This window comes from Pangasianodon hypophthalmus, chromosome 2, assembly GCF_027358585.1.
Source record: "Pangasianodon hypophthalmus isolate fPanHyp1 chromosome 2, fPanHyp1.pri, whole genome shotgun sequence".
In the NCBI taxonomy this organism is placed as follows: Eukaryota; Metazoa; Chordata; class Actinopteri; order Siluriformes; family Pangasiidae; genus Pangasianodon; species Pangasianodon hypophthalmus.
Window position 1 is genome coordinate 32,546,601 of NC_069711.1, and position 22,621 is coordinate 32,569,221.

General features: G+C 38.9%; 1 protein-coding gene across 2 annotated transcripts; it reads left to right on the forward strand.

Moving 5' to 3' along the window:
• Positions 1-1,311: 1,311 nt before the first annotated feature.
• On the forward strand, positions 1,312-22,387 carry calcrlb (calcitonin receptor-like b). Of its 2 annotated transcripts, none has more exons than XM_034297695.2 (13): positions 1,312-1,574; positions 8,909-8,988; positions 9,175-9,325; positions 11,879-11,992; positions 12,812-12,924; positions 13,809-13,900; positions 13,986-14,112; positions 14,698-14,851; positions 14,965-15,025; positions 15,491-15,557; positions 16,203-16,421; positions 16,771-16,812; positions 18,490-22,387. In XM_034297695.2, exons 2-13 carry the CDS (start codon positions 8,926-8,928, stop codon positions 18,706-18,708), a joined length of 1,422 nt encoding a protein of 473 aa, XP_034153586.1. In that variant the 5' UTR covers positions 1,312-1,574; positions 8,909-8,925; the 3' UTR covers positions 18,709-22,387. The 2 variants fall into 2 exon arrangements, with proteins under 2 accessions (XP_034153586.1, XP_053087931.1); XM_053231956.1 differs by lacking the exon at positions 1,312-1,574 and adding an exon at positions 1,586-5,421.
• Positions 22,388-22,621: the final 234 nt, after the last annotated feature.

The window sequence follows — 22,621 nt, forward strand, 5'->3', positions numbered from 1 at the left end:
GCGTACAAGAAGACTATAGAAGTGAATTTCCCTGTTTCTAGCTTTCCCTCAAACCAACAGTTCAGTTCAAACAGAAACCAGCAAATGGAGGCACAGGAGCTCTCAGGAGTGCGTCCGTTTCATTCTCGCTCATTTTCTGACCAATGATTTGTTGTTAAGACCATTAAAAGCTTAATATTTGCCATTTAAATAAAAGATGACATGAGATAAGATGAGATCAGATCAGATGGGATTAGATGAGATAAGATCAGATAAGATGAGATCAGATGAGATAAGAAGAGATAAGGTACTATGAGATAAGATGAGATAAGAGCAGATGAGCTAAGATGAGATAGAACGAGGTAAGATGAGATAAGATGAGAAGATGAGATTAGATGAGATAAGATCAGATCAGATGAAATAAGATGAGATAAGATAAGAAGAGATTAAAAAGAGATAAGATGAGATCAGGTCAGATGGGATTAGATGAGATAAGATCAGATCAGATAAGATGAGATCAGATGAGATAAGAAGAGATAAGGTACTATGAGATAAGATGAGATAAGAGCAGATGAGCTAAGATGAGATAGAACGGGGTAAGATGAGATAAGATGAGATAAGATCAGATCAGATGAAATAAGATGAGATAAGATAAGAAGAGATTAAAAAGAGATAAGATGAGATCAGATGAGATAAGATGAGAAAATAAGATGAGATAGAATGAGATAAGATGAGATAAGATCAGATGAGTTAAGATGAGATGAGATAAGAAGAGATAAGATGAGATGAGCACAGAAGAGATAAGGTACGATGAGATAAGTTGAGAAGATGAGATAAAAAGAGAGAAGATGAGAAGATGAGATAAAAAGAGATAAAAAGAGAGAAGATGAGAAGATGAGATGAGATAGAATGAGATCAGATGAGATCAGATGAGACCAGTGATTAATCTGATGGAAAATGTAAGCATTAGAGCAATGAGCACATGAGAAGACAACCCTGTCAGTAAAATGAGAATAAACCAAATCACTAACCTACTAAACTAAATATAAAGAAAGAACTTTATTTATACAAAATCAGAGCTCGTGGAGACACAGACACACGAACCCGAGTACAAAATAAATGTTCAGCTCTGAAATTAAATCGATAAACACGTCCACGCTACAGCGCTACAGGCAGCGCACACTTCTACCTCTGTACTGCGGAGTATGCTAGTGCGCAGGGTCGGTAGGGGGGACGGGTTACCATAGCAACAGTGGAGCGCTGATGTCACCGGAAGTCAGAGGTTCCGTTACTGAGTTGCCCAGGGAGTTGAGTTAGAAAGCGCGTTCACGCGCCGAGAGAGAGAGAGAGAGAGAGAGAGAGAACGTCAGCGCGCTTGACGCACGCGATTCCGTAGTTAATGATCGCGCGCTGTGGATGTGTGTATGTGCGTATATGTGTATGTGCGTGTGTGTGTGTGTGTGTGTGTGTGTGTGTGTGTGTGTAGAACAGCGCGCGCGCCTCTGCTGCTGCTGCTGCTGCTGTTTCTGCTGCTGACTTCCTTATTCCAGTAAAACTTTTTTTTATTCGCTTTCGGATTTTCTCGCTCCTGTGCGGTGAGTTGGATGAAAAGATAAAAAAAAAAGAAGTATCGTTCATTGTCCTTGCTTTCATTATTTCCATGTTGTGCTGATGGTAGAAGGTGATCTAACGTTATTGCGCTGCATCTACATAACACGGAGCGCGTGCGTCTTCAAATTTCTCTTAATTACCTGAACGATGCGATGTTGTTGACACATACTGTACATGTTATAGATATGTTCTTAGCAGTGATTACCCAGAATGCATGCATTTGCTATCAGAGTGTTTAATGAACTCTTACAGTGTTGAATAAGGGCTTGAGTTTGGGTTTAGGGTTCTTTTGTGCCCAGTAGTTGAGTGTAGAGTTGCTGTATATATGTTATAGCTAGCTATAGTTACTCAGAATAAACTATTCAGAATGCTTGCACAGAGTTGTTAAAGTGTTTAATTACAGTATAAAGTGTGACAGAGTTTGAATAAGGGTTAAATTTGGGGTTAAAGTTGTTTTGAAGGAGCATTTTGGTTTTTCGATGGGCGCCAATAATATGGGAATTTGTTTAATTCACACAACATGGATATCATTAAAAAAAAAAGTGATTGAAATGTGCAAAAAGATTTTTTCTGTCTGTTTAACTCAGCTTTTCCATTTGCAGATTTCCTTGTTTCTATCTTCTGATTCTTTTTCTGGTAAATATACATGATGTGGTAAAGGGAATCTTTATCTCATGTTATAGGGTTCAGTATTGTTTTTTTTTCCCACTTCCTCTGAGAGAACTTTTTTATTTTCTGTATTTATTCAACTCCTGCTGTGTTGAATAACAATCTCTCCACTGCATCAGAATACGATCTAAAGTGTTCGTGGTGTTGAATTAACACCTCCGAGGTTGAATCAGTGTTTATATCTGATGATTTATGTCTACAGGATTGAGTCAGATGTGCGTTTTACAAGTCCAGCTGGACACCAGGGAGTTTTTGCCTCTGTGTGGTCATGTTCGGCGCTTTTGGCTTCCTAATCCCTATAAAGCACGCTTGTCTTTTCCACTTGCTGCTGAAGTTTCTAGGAAGTTTTAAGTCCAGTTGCGAAATAGGCGTTAAGTGTGGAACAAATTTGTTGGCAGGAGGTGTTCTTTTAAACTCCCCCATCCTTACACACTTTCATCTTACACCATGGATCAAAGTTTGAGACAAAATATTAAGAATTACGCTACAGGTTTGCAACATCTGAAAACATTTCTGATTTCATAATCTCACTGAGATTAGTCAAATGGATTTGAAAACCTGTCGACAAACTGACCTTACTGAAATTTTCAAGATAGCCTATGCTAGCTTATGGTGAGTTCGTAATTACAGTAATTTTATTTATATCGTATCATCCGTATGAGCGAAGTGCTCCTGAAGAGGTCACATTGTGAAGTTTCTTTCATTCTCTTTATAAAAGAAAAGCCATTGCACTATTCCAGACTTTTTCCAGCCTCTACCTGTGACACCTTTATTACTGTAGTAAACTGTAGTTACTTCTCGCTTTCTGTGTGTGAACTATTTTCTAGATATTAGGCTCATTTTAATAACCCTATAATATTCTAAAATGCTTTTAAAATGTTTGCGTGTCTGGTTCACGCATGTTTGCAGCATTAGGCGAATCTGGAATTTGTGAGGTGTTGGCTGTCTCTTATCTCACACTCTTTAGGTGCGAAGTGGAAAATTTTTTGAGTTTGATGTCCATGGGTGTTTCCCAAACTGACACGAGTTAAACAAACTGTCAGCACTGACACAGGCTTCCTGATTTAAGGGCTGGAGGGGTGAGCAGCCAGGGGCCAGCCGAGAGAACGAGCGAGAGGGAGGAGGGGAACAAGAGAAACCTTCCATAAACTCCTCCTCGGACTCTTCAGGAAGGGCAACAGGTTATCATGTTTCGGCTCTTTGTTTTTCCACCAAACGTTCACGTCCATCCAGTCCTTCACGCCATTTTTAGTCTTAAAATCAACTCCATGCCTACATAACGAGGTTGGAGATGGTAGACAAGATGGAGTAGAATCTCCTTACCATGTCTTGTGTTCCTTTCTCCAGTGGTGGATCCATCAGTTTTATGGACTTGCTTTTTTTTTTTCTTGAGATCTGCTTCTGTGATGGACCTTCTATGGTGCGGGGCATTTTAAACCTGAAAAATCCTCACCAGAGGTCAAGTGCAGATGCCTGGTCTGGAAAGCCTTTCTTGCAATGCAGAAAGAAAACAACAGCAAATAAGTCACTGCCATTCGAGCTTCCTGTTGTGACCCGCAGCACACCCAAGGAAATCCCAATATAGATATGGAAAGACTTCCACATCGCTGTTCTGCAACTTCGAGACAATAACAGAATTACCTGAAACTTTTCCCCTGGTTTTCATCATTTCCTCACCTTTTAGGATTCTATATTGAGAAGAGAGTCGTCATTGTATTAGCATGACGAACAGCACCGAGAGGGGATTTCTGCTGTTAGTTTATTCGTTAAGGTGCAATTTCAGTGTGTTTCGGTGAGCTTTTTATTATGAAAATCAGATTATTTAACATGAGAAATATACTGAAATGGTGATTACTGGTACTCTGTACCCTGTACATGGTTCCATCTCGGTGGACTGAAAGGAGTTTCTGTTTCAGGGGCCAATCAAAAATGGGAGGAACCTAAAGCCTATTGGCAGCAGGGACGGGTCTGTAATCTGTTTTTGCTATTAATGTCTGTACTGTTAAACATACAGTATACAAGCATCAAAGCAATATTTTATATAGTGTCACTGAACAGAAAATATAAAAAGACAGAAAGTCGAAAAAGTTTCATTCTTTTACCTCATACAGCCATAACATTCCAACAAATATGTCCATGGCACCTACAGATGTATGTATTAAGTGGCCGGAACAAACGTTTTTAAATAGGATGATTAGCTTAAATTGTAGCCTTGTAGCGTTTTGTTTTTTTTTCTGTCGCTAAATTTTAACACATGATCCTGTTCCTCTACTTCGTACATTGTTCAGACGTGAAACAAGTTCAGAGACGGTTAACCGTTTAAAAACTCTCTTCACTGTGACAACCGTCGCTGCTTCACCGCTTTATTTCCATATATTTCCAGATACAATATTAGCTGCTAACAAACTGATATAAAAATGAAAAGATAATACAGGATATACTTCATTTTTATTCCATATTTTATTTGCCTTTAAGTAAACGAATACTAAATTCTGATTTTCTATTGAACACGTGTTAAACTTGTTAAAAGTTTATGCTATAGCACGTGCAGGCAATCACATATCTGTTATATAAGGAATAAAGCACTCTGTGTCGTGTTGTTATAGGGTGGCGTGATGAAGCAGAGTTACTGTTAACACCCCGAAGTTGATTATTTTCCAATAACAGAACGTCCTGAAGTCTTTTATCTGTTTATAGTTAGTGTTGTGGACCGGCAGCTATAGACAGCCATTCCCTCACCAGCCTCTCTTTTTTCTCCCTCTCGAAGTTAATAAATGCAACTCGTCACATTGCCAAGGAATCCCAAAGCACAAAGTACAAGTCCCTGTGTTAGCTGTTGCTATAGAAACGATAACGTAGAGCTGTAGCCCAGACCTTCATTGTCAAGTCCAAGACCAGGACTAGCCATCAAATCCTTTTCGAGCCCAAGACTTTACTTCAACTAGTTGTCTTCACTCCTGCACAGGCTGTTTTCTAGAAGAAAGAATTACTTCTTGTTAAACTTTGTGCATGCTAAAAGAAAAAACAACATAAACATTATTTTTTACAAACTCACGGTTGAGAACAACTCCATACTGAGTGAGTCCAATGACCAAGTCCGAGACAAGTCCAAGTCAGTACAGAAGATGTGTGGAGACTGCACTCGAGTTCTACAGCCTTACGGTAAAGTATTACAATGAGCGCATTAATATTAAACTGTGATTCGGAGCTGCGCTACTGTCAGAGCTGCTGTTATAGAGAATTAATCAACACCTTCTGACCAATCAGAATCCAGAATTCAGCAGCACTGAGGTATAAATTAAGATATTCAGTATGTACAGTAATGTGGACAATGTCATTACTTTAAGGATGGGAGAGACGTAGATGGGTAGGTTCCTAATTTTGGACAAATGTGAAAGCAGCATCATATTTATCCTTCTGTGGTCCTCTGTGACCCTGACCAGGATAAAGCAGTTACTAATGATGGATATATGGATGAATGAACAAATAAATGAATGAAAAACGGAGGCAATCTCCATCATTTTTCTTCAGACATACCCTATGGATACATAGTGGACAAAACTGTGCACTTCGTAAGGAAGAATTTGAGTAAAACTGCAAGCTAAATCTGGCTTGCTTTAAAAAAAATGAAGGCATGTATCTCAAGTTGGGCTCAAAATTAGATGTCGCTAGGGATTTTTATTCATTCTTTCCACTTTCTTGGGGTGAACTACCAAACAGACACGCCTCTTGCTCTCCTATTGGCTTGTAGAGAGAATTACTCGTACAGAGTCATAAAAAAAGTCAAAAATTGTATATGAATGTTAAGCTACTTGAAGATGATGTAACGCAGTTCACTCCCACTATAAGACTAATACAACAAAAACCTGTGATTTTGGAATAAAACCCCAATTGCGATATTGACCTGCTGATGATCACATGCTGTTTAGCGAACATGGTCTCGCTCTATATAGCAGTCGGCTTGTCTCAGATTGAGTGAAAAGTCACAACTGTTCAAGTTAAGGAAAATTTACTGGTCTGTCGGTTCTTTCAAATGTCCCATTGTAATGCTGTTATCATAACGTAGGCTATATAACCTACGTCAGCTTTCCTGGCCATTATAGCAAAATATATATATCGTCACACCTTTAGTCCAAAGCCTGAAATCTAAAAAAGCTTGAAAGCAAAAAAGCTTTAATGAAATGGTTGTAAACAAACTGTGTCATAAGTTCGTTATAAAAACAAGTCCATTCGTGTGACAGTTTAAACCGACGACGTCTCAGTAGGAGCTAAAGAAAGGCGTTTTCAAGGACTTCATTCCCGAAGGTTTTTCATCAAACAATGCATTATTGTCACCAAAGTACCAGAGCGAGCCAGTAAAGTTCTTCAGGTTAGACCATACGCCGTTTTGTTTTGTTAGTACGGATGCCCCTGTCCCGCTGTCAGCAAGAGATTCTGAGAATGAGGGAAGGAAAGCAGGAAGGAAGGTTTAACAGGACGGACACCACATATGGTTTTCAGCACCATTTATTATTAGCCTGCACAAAATCATACCCCGCATTGTATCCAAAAAAGAAAAAAATTACGTCTACGTGATTTAATTTAATGTTACAGCTGTTTGTTCACCGCAAGTGGAATCTGATAACATTCATGTTCATCCGACGCAGGTGTATTTACTTTGTGATGTGATTGAGTCTCTTTAAAAAAAGAAAAGCGAGTGGCATTTCCTAAATAAAACCACTTTCCATTCAGGTGGATGTTAATGGAAGATAAAACACACTCTTATTAATTCAGTCTGTCTGTCTGGACTTCTCGGAAGCGTTTTTCTTACCATTCCACAAAGGCAAGAAAAAAAATGGATAGTTTTCCACATATGAGCCGAATCATGTGGTTTTGTTCCCCCATTCGGAGCAGGAAATGTTTGGAGGTCGAACAAAAGAATCACATGGCGTCTCGTGCCCCCTGGCCATGAATGGACCGACGGGTCTTGATTAAAAAAGGAAAACAACAACAGAGCCATGAACACGTTTGAGATGCTTGGCGGTTGTTAGCATTGGAAGGTTGTCGAAAGAGCTTTGGGTTTCCTTAAAACATCTGAGAGATGAGATATTGATCAGAAGCCAGCAGGAGATTTACAAAGCCAATGTAGTTTTCACATTAAATGGCCATTATAGGGAAGGAAATCTATGAAATATTAATTGCAGCTCTGAATCTGTAAACGTTTTCACCCAATCAGACCATTGTTTTGGTGAAATGTCTTCATGATTTACCACCACTTAGGGTAAGATTACTCACCGATGGCTTTGACATGTTACCCAGACACCTTTCACCTAATGGTAAATGATGTCCATAAGCTAAAGTCATCACCGTGCGTAACAATCTTTCCTTTTTTTATTAGAAACTTGGCCCTGGTCTGCCTGTCTACAGCCAAAAATGGGCACAAGTGAGTCTTCTAGTGTAGGTCTGAGGATTTTCACGCTTCCCCCGTGTTGTAGTCAGGGGTCCCTCGATAGACTGGACTGTTATGTCAAGAAGGCTTGGATTCATTCCACTTGCCTTTGGCCTTATAACAGCTCTGTTGCTACAGTCCTGGCTTGGACAATGGGTTCGCCGATCCCCGGCTGTTTGCTTGGGGAAAATCGAAGTTTACTAAAACTGAGCCAACACAACTAACCACCGGAAAGTCATCGGAGAGAAAGTGTTGTGAAACTCTGTTTTTGCTTTGCAGTGATGTTTCTAGACCATTTCAACAGAGGGGGCCAGGCTGGGGTCAGCCGTTCTGTTAGAGGGACCAGTTACATTCTGAGACCCTTTTGTTCTCTAAATAATGCAATATTTTCAATAAGGATGTCTGTGGTAGAATTGCCCAACTAAGGTAGACAGGGTAGTTTAAAACCTTTTACCCACCTTTGCCACTATCACTTTCTTGCTGTCTTGCATGCTGTTTTTTTTCTCCATTTTCTCCCCAATTTGGTCTTGCCAATTCCCACACACTAGCTAACTCTCCGTCATCATACGACCAACCAGGGAGGATGGAGCAAACACACGCTTCCTCCGACACACATGAAGCCACCCTAACTGCTGCTCACACTAACATAACATCCGTCCTTTTCCGCATACAAGAGTTCATAGACACCTGTGATTGGCCATGGATTACTCTATCCTACTTTACTCTAGGCCATGGATAACTGTGGCATCATCCAGATTTGCGATTTCCCAGACGCTTTTCCATCTTGCTTGGTATTTCTCTAGTGTCAATCATGCCTTTGTCCACTTTCTTACAACTTAGCTAAGAGGAAAAAAATGATCCACATGTGAGATTTGGTCCACTGCCTTTTGAGTGCCGCTTCGTCACCATATGACCAATAAAAATGAATCATGTTATATTATTATATATTACATATATAATATATATAATATTATATTAATATTATTATATTATTATTGCACAGTCGACTCACTTCACATCGCACTGCTCTTGTTTCCTGCCCCTTACACTCTCCGCCCCTTACATTCCCCGCCCCTTTACAGTCTTTTGGTCGTTCTTGTGAATCCATTCATTTAAGGTGGAGTGCAGTGAACTGTAAGCATTGATGTCTTATTTGTGATGTGTTTGCACCTTCTGTGCTTACAATATCAATGATGATAGAATTCTGTTCTGTATTTTCAGGACCGTTGTGTTAATTCATGAGAAGAACCATGTTTGGATACTGGATAACCTCGTTGTTGTTCCTGTCCACATTATGTGAGGTACACTGATGTCCAGTCACCATTACAGTGCAGTCTAACCCAGCATATTTAGTATAGTTATTACACTTCTTACATTATTAAAATAATTGAATTTATCCCATTTATGTACATGTTGTTTATTCATGTTTTCTTAAAAGCTTAGTGTATGCTGGATTGTCTACTGAACTCTTTGTTCCGGTCCTGCAGTTGTTCACGGTGGCCCGCTCGTCCAAGAATGACACGCAGCAGAAATCCAGGAACGGCACTCACGACATCGACGGCTCTCGCAACAAGATTGTGATGGCCCAGTTTGAGTGCTACCAAAAGATCACAAAGGACAACAATCACCATCGAATAGGTAAAAAATCCAAATTCACATTTTTAGAGCTGTTAATTATCGTTTAGGAGAGGAGGCCGCAAGGTGTTTAAAAGAAGATAGTAAATGATTTGATCGGAAAATTTCGGACAGGGTTACAAATTTGTAAAAATTCCCATAAGTCTTATGACATTCTTATGAAACGTTACAATGGTTAATGTTAGTTTCAGAAATACCTTTTCTTACAATTCCCTACAATACCTTTCTAAAAGATGATTGATTGTGATGTCCTAGATGGTATAGATTTGATTGAATATTAGATATAAGGTTAAAAACACGAAAACACAACAGGTCACGCAAGTCCCGAAATGTTTTATTCCTCTTATACCAAAGCGATTTGTCAACAATTACAATGTTTTTGTTTAATTAAGAACTTATTGTCTGTTTAATGTTGTGGAACGTCCACAAAGCAAGCTAGTTTCTGTTCCCTCACTAGCCTCTCTCTTTTTTCACTCTCTTGAAGTTAATAAGTAAAAAAAACCAAAAAAAAACACAGCTTGTCATGTTACTGAGAAACCGCAAAGCTTAAACTCCTCAGAAAACTTAAAGTTACAGCTTTACCTCTGTCTCTGACACTGGAGACTCCTTCCATAAATGTTAAGTGAACTCCTTACAGAAAACTTCACCATATCAACAATTACACACGTTTTCTTTATTTTTTATCCGTTTCTGTGCAGCGTCCGCCTTACAGAGCCCTGTAAATGAGCTGTTACTATAGAAAAAATAAAATACTACACTACTGTCAGAGCTGCTGTTAAAAAAAATGAATCAACACCTTCTGGCCAATCCGAATCCAGAATTCACCAGCGCTGTTGTATAAATATAGGTAAAAAATAATGTTAAAATGCACAGAAACATGATTGTTGGATTCAGTACCTAACCCTAACTTACTTAGAAGGTCTAAAGAAAAATGTAACGAGTATAAAGTTTTTTTTTTCTTTATGGAAATGCACAAGTGTAAATTTTCAGTTATACTCTTCTACAGAACAAATGCCTAATTCAAATGACACTCTATAGTAAAAAGTTACAGCTGCTTGTAAGTTAATTTCCACCTCCATTGCATCTAAAAGTAGATGAAACGCTTCGTGTGTGAGGACACTTTAGGAATGAGTGTATACATGTATATTAAATTTTCTTTTCTTCTTTGAGTGAACAACAACTGACTCACTGGAATGCCATTGTGTTTTGTGTGTCGGGCGTGTCCGAGTCAATGCATTGTTCATCTGCAAACACTCAACATCTTCCCGTCATATGGCGCAGCTCCAGCTGTTCCCAGGCCAGACGTTTTGTTTGACAGCGACTGTGAAGATTGTCAGAACTTGTTGATTTGTTCCGTGTTGATTTTTTTTGCGGCTGACCAGCGAGAATAATTCAGAGTTATCTATCAGTAAATATGTCTGAACTGCAGTGTGCAAGCATCTCCCGGAGTTAGGGGAAGCAGTTATGTCTTTAAGAAGACAGATTTTGTTTAACGAGATTAGATTAGATTTGGAAATAGAGTGTTTAGAGTACATCTGTGTAATTAGCCATTTATCATTAGAGGACTGTTCTTACCGAAAACGATCCATTTTTACAAAAGCATTAAGCACAAAGCATAAATATCAAGTCATCTTCTTTGGATTTATCTTTCTGTGTACTATTATTCCTTTTCTCTAAGTTCATTTCACTTTATAACTACTACTAATACTAATAATTCTTCTTTTTCTTCTTCTTTTTATTGTTTGGTAGAGAGAGTGATGCTTGTCATACCATTTAATGATAATTCTTTTGGGAAACTTAGCACATTATTCTTATAATTTGTGTTTTTCAAATTTGTCACTAACTAACTGACCTGATATCATTGTGTTCACATTTTTTGTATTAATTAGAAACACACAACACTGTAGCAGAACTGCAAGTAATCTGTTATTTCGTTAGGAGAACTGCTTTGTTTTGTTCTAGGCAGTGCTCTTGACCTCCAGTGGTTTATTAATGCGTAAATACTGTTTTCTGCTGGCTTTTTGGATAAGGATTCACCGCTGAGGATCTTGGAACAAAGGCGTGGTGATCTAGGAAAACCCATCGGATATCGCTGCATCTGAATTCTGGCTAAAAAGATCAGGGCAAAATTTTTCTGCTTAAACATACTTAAACCTCACCGTAGATGTCGAATTGATTTTATTTACTTTCTAATATAGAATAATCGTGTACCGCTATATTGATATTGGCTCAGTCAATCGGTGATTCAGGGCAGGACGCATGTTAATGGCAGGCGTGTGCGGGGCCACAGACACCCGTGATTGGCTAGTGCATGTATGCCCCTCCCACCCAGAGATGGCTGTGGCATGGTCCGGATTTTATTTATTTATTTTTCTGTTTTGCAGTGTTCTCTTGCAATTTTAGTAGTCCCAAGCTTCCGTGATTCCCTGTTGAGCAGTTCTTAATGCCAAAGCAAATTCGTACACCTGGCAAGTACTGAAGAATGAAGACGTTCTGATTCAGATTCTGATTCTTCTTGTGTGTGTGTGTGTGTGTGTGTGTGTGTGTGCTGTGCAGCTGGGCTGATGTGTAACCGCACATGGGACGGCTGGTTGTGTTGGGACGACGTGGAGGCTGGAAGCACCGCAACACAGCACTGTCCTGATTACTACACGGACTTTGACACTTCAGGTAAAAAAAGTATTCCAGTGCAAGTCAGTTTTAATCGTGTAGCGCTTTTAACAATAAACATTGTCACAACATTGTTTGAAACACTTCAGGATGTGATGTTATATGAAAGTAATCAACTTAGCTTCACTTCATCACACCACATCGCCTTTGATTATTTTCCTATAACGGCATCAACCAAGAAAAATTCATCATCCAAATTGAGAAAACACAGAAAGCTCTGTATCCAGAGCTAGAACGCATGGCTTGGACTTGGACAAGACAGAAAGATGCGATAATGCCACGTTCAACTCAATTCATAAAACCCAAAGAAAACTCTCTCAACTCGGAATTCCTACTCGGAAAGTCTGCATACAGTAAATATGTGCAAATATACATCTCTCATCACAGTGTTAGATTTTTGCTAACAAAAGACGAACGTGGAGGCATCCAGGTTTTTTCTCACGTTGTAGCGGACGTCGAAAATGACATAATTCCAAGTTCTGACTTCCACACTCCTGAGTTAAATCAAACACAGCATGAGCGTTTGCAACTAGACAAAGATAAAACAAAGTATGAACAGACAAACTAGGCAATCAAGAGCTGGACAGTGAACAGTTGGTAATTACATTTGGGAAATACACCAACGACAGGATAGGGGAAGGAGACACAACCAGAATTAAAACAAATGCACATGGCCAGAACGGCTTTACGGTTTGTTAGCGTTACTACTGGAGCCTTAATGCTGAATTTAGTCATTTGTTAATGTTAAATTATTGTAGTAATTAATCTTACTTAAAAGACCCTTAATGTGATATGTTACTAATTTTTACTGTTTTTCAGAGATGGCCACGAAAATCTGCACCGAATCTGGCAAGTGGTTTGTCCACCCTGACAGCAACAGAACCTGGACCAATTACACGACCTGTAAACAATTCACTGCTGAGCGCCAGCAGGTGGGTTTGAAAAGAAAGACTGAAGTATACTTGTTTTTATCTGCACATACAGTACGTAAGAAAAAGCTGCTACGTATATCCTGTGGTCGTTTGGACCTTATGCACTTGTGCACGTCCTCAGAAATTAAAGCTACTGGTGCAATACCAACGTAAAGAACGCAGGCAGTGTAGCATCATGTGACACTGTGTCCTCAACCGACTAAACAAACTAGCACTGTGTCTCAAATCACATAATAATGTACTTTTCTAGACCATTACTGAGCACTAACACTAACCAGTTTTCCTATTACAGTTAGTGTTTAAATTATAAAAACCTCTCATGTCACCTTCAGACGTATCAAGACGTCTGTTTTGCGTACCAGTCTTCTGGATTTTCTAGATTAGTAAATACTTTTGAATGTAAGGTCAGAGTTTTAGGTTTGAGACGCAGTTCATGATGACAATCACAACAACTGCGAAGGTATTAAAGACAGGAAGCATTTGTCAGTGTGTTTAACGTCACTGCATGAAATCGCTTACAGTTCAACTCGGAAACCTGATGGACAGGAGTGTTTCAGCTCGTATGTGCCATCTAGTTGATGTTGCCTTTAATCCTCCAGATGTACATAAAGTTTGCATGCGAGTGTGTGGAAAAAAATGTCGCCGTGTCGCAGCTGCTTCTGCAAGTAGAAACCGACCGTTAAACCTCACACCCAAGGAAATTTGTGCTGGATGGCCGTTCTTTTGTCTGAAAATAAATTCAAATAGCATTAAAAGCGTTACTGTGCTAAAGCAGAATGTCAGCACTTACAAGCACATTTTATTGTAGATCTACACAGCATATTTTAAGTTCTTGGAATATGTGATAAAATGTTTGTACATTATATGTTTTATTTTTAATTTAGGCAGCGATTAACCTCTACTACTTGGTCCTGATCGGTCATGGATTGTCGCTGATCTCTTTACTTGCTTCTTTGGGAATATTCTTCCATTTCAAGTAAGTGTGATGATATGTTCATGCAGAAATGGCTAAATTATGTTCAAGTTCAGCACTTGCACTGATTCATTTTCTCTTCCCTCAGGAGCCTAAGTTGCCAGAGGATTACGCTTCATAAAAACCTTTTCTTCTCCTTTGTCCTGAATTCAGTCATAACCATTTTCTGGTTCACGGCTATTGTTAACAACGAGGAGTTAGTGCAGTCCAACCCGGTGAGTAGGCTTTACATTGTTTTGTGACAAGAAAGGAATAAAACACTTGGAAGTGTGTCTTTCATAGTTACGTTTAATGTTGTGGAACCTCCGTGAGAAACAAGTTGTCGCTTACGTTATAGTAGCTGTAAGCTATACGTTATAGCAGCTATACACCAACTTCACTTTTTTTTCTCTGCTTTGTAATAAAATTTAATAAATAAATAAAGTAGAGCTTCTTATGTTATTAAAAAAAAAAAACTCCTCCATCTTGAGGATTTACCCGTTTCAGGAAAAGTTAAAGCTCTGGCACTGGAGGCTCCTTCCATAAATGTTAAATAAACATCTCATCGCATTAACAGTTAGACATTTTCTTTGTTAAAGAACAACACATTATTGACTAGGCTGCTGTTTTTGGAAAACGAATCCTTCTGACCAATCAGAACTGAGAATACACTCGGCTGTAACTGAACATTCATCGGTCCCTTCATTATCAACTGATTCTTTGAAAAGAATTCAACTAAGAGCATATTTTTACCTTGAATTTTCATGGTACCGTAGTTGTTTAGAAGCGTCCGTCTCTTGTGCGTATGTTTTTGCCCCCAGGTGAGCTGTAAGGTGTGCATGTTTATCCACCTGTACATTCTGGGCTGTATGTACTTTTGGATGCTGTGTGAGGGAATTTATCTCCACACACTCATCGTCGTTGCTGTGTTTGCCGAGAAGCAACGCCTCATGTGGTATTATCTACTGGGTTGGGGTGAGTTTATAATCTCTTATGATTGACTTGAGTAAATTTCTTTCTAGCATGGAATGAAATGAATTATTATTTAAAATTATAATGGAGAACTGTTGATGTTTCATATTTTTCAGGATTTCCTATTATCCCAGCTGTAATACATGCTATAGCCAGAAGCTATTACTACAATGACAAGTAAGTGCGTGTTTGAGACGCATTAAACTCAGAGCTGAATGTAACTGTTAAAGCTGTTATAATATGCTAAAATGTGCATCAATAAAAGTCACTCGACGGTAGCAGAAGGTTCAACACTTATACCCTCATCAAGAAATAAAGATTGGATGAATATGCAAATTTGGACACACCCCATGTCCCTCCGTTTGCATATTGCCCCATGATTGGCTCTTTTTATTTTATGATGCAATAACTCTTGTCTGTCACATGTGCAACAACTCTTCCTTTCTAATGAAATTTCCAAGCCCTCTTTCTTTAAAGAAAACTGCTGCGTTGACCCATCTGTGCTCACGCATTAAAGGTTTTATTCATAAAAAACACTTGTTTTGAAGTTGAGGGTGACTTTAATACACAGTTGTTGTAAATTACTGCACTGAAAAAAGGGGGGTGTAACATTGTGAAAAATCTGTATCTTGTTTTCTGCAGTTGTTGGATCAGTTCCAATACGTCTCTGCTTTATATTATCCACGGGCCCATTTGTGCCGCTTTACTGGTGAGTGCTCTCTCGATCGCTCTCTCTCTCTCTCTCTCTCTCTCTCTCTCTCTCTCCACCTTTTCACCACCACAGGGCTCGGCAGCGTAGGTATATAATATTGATATTCTGATAGATTTTGTCACAATACAATAGTTTTCGTGATATCTTGTTTTAAAAAATTTTATCATTTTTTTTAAAAATAATTACAGTCTGATTGGAAGCAGATGATTTGGTAACATTTTGTACTGGATCTTTAACATTATCTTTTTTTTACAGAACATTTTATCTTTCCTCTTTTTCATTTAAATAAATCATTAACCATTTTTGGCAGAGTTGCTTTTATGGGCAGTTTTTTTTTTAATTTAATTTCCGTAAATTCTGTGCAATTCTTTCTTATCCTAGTGTCGCACTTTGCATTGTAATCAGTGAACAATGGATGAGTTTGAGTAAATTATGTTCTGTCATTTATCTTTCATTGCTAACAAAATCTCAATCAAACTCTTAACTGTATGTTTGTTTTGTAATGCAGAGCAGTTTTTACTTGCAACATCAGAAAAGAACTTATTTTTTAGCTTCACAACATACAGTATATACTTCTAAGTACTGTATATCTTTAACCATACATCTCTTGTTTCTCTCTCTCTTTCTCTCTCTCTCTTTTAGGTGAACCTGTTCTTCCTCTTGAACATTGTGCGGGTATTGATCACCAAGCTTAAAGTGACCCACCAGGCCGAGACCAGCCTCTACATGAAGGCTGTGAGAGCCACCCTGATCCTCGTGCCCCTCCTGGGCATCCAGATCGTCCTGCTGTCCTACAAACCCGAGAGCCGCCGCTCCCTCGAGATCTATGCGTACATGATGGCCATTATGATCCATTACCAGGTAAGAAGTTACATTACCATCTCAGAAATGTGATTTCTGTGAGAGAGAGCAGGCCTGAGGGGCAGTGGTAGCTTGGTGGACAGGACATTGGACTTCTGATTGGAAGGTCATGAGTTCAAATCCCAGTATAGCCGGGCTGCCACTGCTGGAGCCCTGATCATGGCCCTTAACCCTCTGGATAAGAGCATCTGCTAAATGCTGTAAATGACTAATGTAGCAAGATAGAAGTACCATTCCTCTGAGCTAAGCCGTCTGTGCCTTTCTTACACACTTATAGAAAAAGCGTTCACTTTTTAATTCAGTAGTAAATCCGCTGGTATTGAGATTATCTTTTTATCTCCATCTCTAGGGTCTGCTGGTGGCCACAATCTTCTGCTTCTTCAATGGAGAGGTGAGTCATTATGAAAAATTTAAATTCAAGGCAAAATTCAAATTTCTGAAATTTTCTTTATGGAATAATATCCATACCACTTGGATTTGCATCAAACTTTTAAAATCATCAAAATAAATTTGTATTACTTCATTTAATTTTTGTATTTAAGCCCAAAGAACGGAAACAAACGTAAATTTCTAAAATAATCAGATCAAAATTCAGATTAAAATTTTCTCTACATCAAGCCCTTTAACCCTTTTATTTTGTGTTGCTGTTCTCTGGTTAAACTGACCTGAACACCTGATTCATACAAATTCATGAGAATGAAGGTGAAGTTGTGTGATTTTGTTTTTATTTTGTATGAATGAAGTGTTGAGAAAAGGTATATACACTGACTCCGCCCCTAACCCTAACCTTCGCAACTGTTCAAATAACCTGAGGGATTACGAATGTGCAAGTGTAAAACTATGTGAGTAATCAAAGTTTTAAAATATATACAGTACTGTGCAAAAGTCTTAGGCACCCTATTTTTTTTAGTACAAACTTTGTTATAGATGTTTATTTTATGACTTCTACATTATTGATTCAGTACAAAAACTTTTTAGATTCCAAACATTACTTTTCCAGCAAAAAATTAAATGTTCCAGAAAAATGTTTGTATGTCAGTAAAGAAAGCAGCAGATTCCATAAGAGACACTTTTCAGATAAAAACATAATGAAGGCTGCTGGGTTTCGCTGCAGAAATAAGAAGCAAGTCGACAGTCAAAGTCTCCAGAAGAACTGTGGCTGCTTCTGCAAGATGCTCAGTAACACTTCCAGCTCATTTCCTTATAAAACTTCACACACTGCACCTCAGATACTGCTTTATTTATTTAAAGCGAAGGATCGTCACACCAGATATTGACTTTGTTTCATTTATTACTGTTTACTGCTCTTTATAGTAGTTTTTTATGTAGAAACATTTAGTTTCATTATTTTTGAAGGCATCTTTGCTCTACAGCATTTCTTTGCATGTGCCTAAGACTTTTGCACACTACTGTATATATTTAGTATTCATTACAAAAATTGAGTCAAGCCAGATTTTCTGTGTTTTTTAAAATACATTATCATTTCTGCCCCGATCATGGTGTCACAAAAATCACACATTGTGAAAGAATTCTTTGGTTATGAAAGAATCTGGCGTTCTGTGAAAGAATCTGGCGATCTGTGAAAGAATCTGGCGATCTGGCGATCATTGAACGTGTAAGTCTTCGACCAGAGAAGACTGACAACAGAGTTCATTTGAGGGATTAAAATCTCAGAGTGTGAGCTCTGCTACAACGCTTGTCTAAAACCACCAATAGAAAAACGGCAAACTCCCAGAACAGCTACAAATACATAATAAAACATAAATGAAACATGCTAAAGGACAGAAAAATGATCCTTATTACCTCAAGTTTAAAATGTTTGTGTTTTTTATACGAGCCCGTTTTCTACACGAGTATTTTCTTGTTCGTGCTGATTGATGACGTAAAAAGAACATAGTTGTTTCCTTTAATCACACGTCTATCTTTAGAGGATCGGCATCATCTATTTTGACAGAATGAGGAGAACACGCAGTCTGTTATAGGATTTTATTGGGATCATCTCATACAGTAATGTAGAAGTAATAATCTTATGGTCTAAAATCCCTGTGTGTGCGCCTTCGTCCTGCAGGTCCAGGGTGTGTTACGGCGCCACTGGAATCAGTACCGCATCCAGTTTGGCAGCACGTTCACCAACACGGAGGCGTTGCGCTCGACGTCCTTCACCACCTCCTCCATGACCGAGGTGCACCGCTGCTACAGCATCGACAGCCACATGGACACGCTGAACGGCAAGAGCTTCCACAACATGGAGGCCACCATCCTCCGCTCAGATAACATCTACATGTGAGGATCGTTGTCTTTACACACTCAAAGACAACAAACAGAGACAGCCGCGAGCCTCCAGCCGCCTTCAATCAACCCCATTGGGGACTATCAAAAAATACTTTGGCACTGAAATCGCCTTTCGCTACAAAGCCAGATAACATCTTCCGTGATTTCTTAATGAGAATGAGATTCTTAGTGTGAGCTGAGAACTGAGAGAGAACACAGAGGGAGGCTAGAACCCACATGACTAATGAACATGTACGCTGATGAAAGCGCCGCCCGTTGGCCGTGCTTAAACATCTTAAACAGGACGGCATGTGGGATTAGCAACGCACAAGAGACTTTACAAGAGATCTGGATTACATTCCCTCTGGCTTGGAAAGGACGTTCTGTGAGATTTGGTTTCTCTGTGAGTTTCTATACTGGGTGTATTGATTGTGAAACTCCATCTGTTCTTTGTTGTGTTTCTGCACTTGATGGTTTGAAAGGTTTCTGGAATAGGGGACTTCACGAACAGACGAACCCAGACCACAGTAAGGAGAAGCGCAAAGCCTATATGCCATTATTTATGGAAAAGCATTTATGTCTTAAATTCTTTATGCTAATAGCTTGGGGAATTCGACTCCTCGTGTGTTTAGAAGTTTTTAACTGTGTTAGTCATGAACATGGATAATACTGACAATATATATATATATATATATATGTATGAGCCTTATTGTACTGTATTAAATCCATTTAATACAGTTTACTGGTTATCAAAGCTTGTTAAATTGCGTACTCTAAAGGGAAAAGTTTTTTTCTTGTTTTTCTTCCATTTCACTACTTACAGTCAGCATAGACACGTTTACAGTTCCCTACGTTTTCTAAAAATAAATAAATGAATAAGCACAGGAGGCCTTATACAGCATGTCTTTATGTCTGGAACATATAGGTGCGTTTAATATTCTTGCATTTTACTTATTCTTAGGGCATTTCAACTTCATATGCTGGAAAAAAAAAAACTGCTCACACTTGGAAAATGTAAATAGACTTCTCAAAATAGTGTGTAATGGATGTCCATGTGAGTGTGTACTTTGTGTATATTTATAAAAGCATAACATGCTCACAATCAGTATACAACAATTACGAGCCATATTGACATCTTTTGTATATGTATTAATTATTATCTATTAATGGGCCAAAAATCCTTAATACATTTTGAAATGTTCATCTTCATCACTTTGCATATAATTAGGGTTTACAGATGTGGGAAATGTTGGTTGGGTGTGCGAGACGGGAAATTTCAGAATTCAGTTTTTGTTTTCTCGCATGTTAAGCTGCATGTTGGAAACACTGTGTCGGTGTTGCAGGTTTCTTATAAGTTATTTGTATTCCAAGGATAATATTTTGTAGGTTGTAATCATAATACAACTGGAGTCTTCTTCAGTATTTTTTTTTTTTTTGCTTTCACATCATAGTGTACTTGTTCTTAAAAATACAAATGCAACCATATAAAATCGTTTACTGAACCAGCAGACTGGGTAAAGTGTAGTCTCTTTCAGTTGGTAAAAATTGTTTGTGGTGTTTTCCATCTGATTCCTGATTCCAGAAACAATTCTAGAACTGGGAACATTCCAGAAACAAAAGGGTTCATAAACCAGGAAGATTCCAGAAACAAGAGTGTTCCAGAACCAGGAATATTCCAGAAACAAGAGGGTTCCAGAACCAGGAATATTCCAGAAACAAGAGGGTTCCAGAACCAGGAATATTCCAGAAACAAGAGGGTTCAAGAAGCAGGAATATTCCAGAAACAAGAGGGTTCAAGAAGCAGGAATATTCCAGAAACAAGAGGGTTCCAGAACCAGGAATATTCCAGAAACAAGAGGGTTCCAGAACCAGGAATATTCCAGAAACAAGAGTGTTCCAGAACCAGGAATATTCCAGAAACAAGAGGGTTCAAGAAGCAGGAATATTCCAGAAACAAGAGGGTTCCAGAACCAGGAATATTCCAGAAACAAGAGGGTTCAAGAAGCAGGAATATTCCAGAAACAAGAGGGTTCCAGAACCAGGAATATTCCAGAAACAAGAGGGTTCCAGAACCAGGAATATTCCAGAAACAAGAGGGTTCCAGAACCTGGAACATTCCAGAAACAAGAGGGTTCTGGAACCTGGAACATTCCAGAATAAAAAGATAGTTTAAAAACTGGGAACATCCCAGAATAAAAAGAGAGTTACAGAACCAGGAACATTTTGGAAACTAGAGTGTAACAGAACTGGACACATTCCAGTACCAAAAGCATTAGAGAACCATGCGCAGTACGAAGAACGTTACAGAACTGAGAACATTCCACAAACAAGAGGATTCCAGAGGTTCAAGAGGTTTTTTTATGTCCATCACCTGACATTTCAACAGCTGTCTGTCTCTTTTGTACTGAAAGCTCTTTGTTTTTTCCCATGCTGATGGATGACAGAGAGAGGAATGACATCTGTATAACATATTTGCTCAAAAGCCACAAATGAGACTCGGAGCATCTAAAAAAGCAAGACAGAACTCTTTACAAGTGTCAATTAATTAATTTCTTATGAGAATAATTGTTTGTTTGAGGGAAGGTGGCTAGTTGCGAAATTTTACGCAATCCTTTCTGTACACTCTTAAGGAGTGCCAGTATTTCTGACTGTATGACTGTTCCACCTCCAGGAGATCCAGGAGGATCTTCTCTTCTGGATTGTGCTTCGTCCATGCTGCCAGGTTGCTAAAGATACTGTTGAAGGTCACAACACTAAGTGATATGTGACTGCCGGTGGTAGCTTTAGTCCAACAGGATGCGTCGCTTCCTCACACACACATACACATACACACACACACACACACACACACACACAAATGCAAGAATACACATGATGGAAAAACGGAGAGGCAGGAGTAAACAGCGCACAGCTGACATGTGTTTCTGCCTGTGGGAACAGCACAGGAAGGAGCCTCGGATTTGGTGCTGCCACACACTCTTGCTGACACCAGAATTCAGTCCTGTGTGTGTGTGTCTGTGTGTGGTTGTACATCTAGGCATTTGCCTTTGTTTGTTTGCAAATATTTTTGTTAAAATTGTAGAAATTGAAATCAATTTCAGAGCTCACAGCAAGCCGAGCATCTGGTTGTTGTGATGCTCCACATTGGTTCCATATGCGCTAATGAAAAAGCCACAGCGAAAGACTCGCTCCCTCCCTTTTCACCAGCTTCGCTCGCCGCCAGATGAGTTACACATGGGAGGAAAATGGAAAACTGGGCACCGAGAACCTCAGATCTCCTTTTATGTCAGAATCTTGCTTTTGAAACAAACAGCTCGGGACATGTGTAATTAATCTTCCAGGTCATGGTGAGGAAAAAAAATTAATGACATTTAATGACACTGATGTTCTCTTACTTAGAAGCAAATCACAAACATGTTGCTTACGGCCTGTTCGGCATCAACGCAGCGTTGCACAATTCCGCTCTTTTCTTTAATCACATCAGGCCGTTTTTCTCTTCGCTTGAACTATCGCCCCCTTGCAGGTTGTTAAACAGGGTTTCCAGCATGATTTGAGAAAGTTTAAAAGGTTTAAAAGGCAGAAGGTATCACCTTGACTCGTAGTCGCCTCTCATGTCATCCTGCGGACGCATCAGGATCCCGTACAGGATGCGACACATGCATTCCACAGCGAATACCCAGAATTTACAGAGGTGATGTTTAAAAAAAAGAAAAAGAAAGACAATAGGCATATTTTTGGTGCATTACAAAGACTTAAATGTTTCTGGGAGCAATTTGGAGAATCCAGTGAATCACAGTCTCAACACCAGCTACAGAATACAACCAACTTTTTAACCAGATACAAAGTAAATTATATTAATCAGATTCAATTATATTAATCTAATACCACAGCAGTGTTGAATTCTTGATTCTGATTGGTCAGAATTTTCT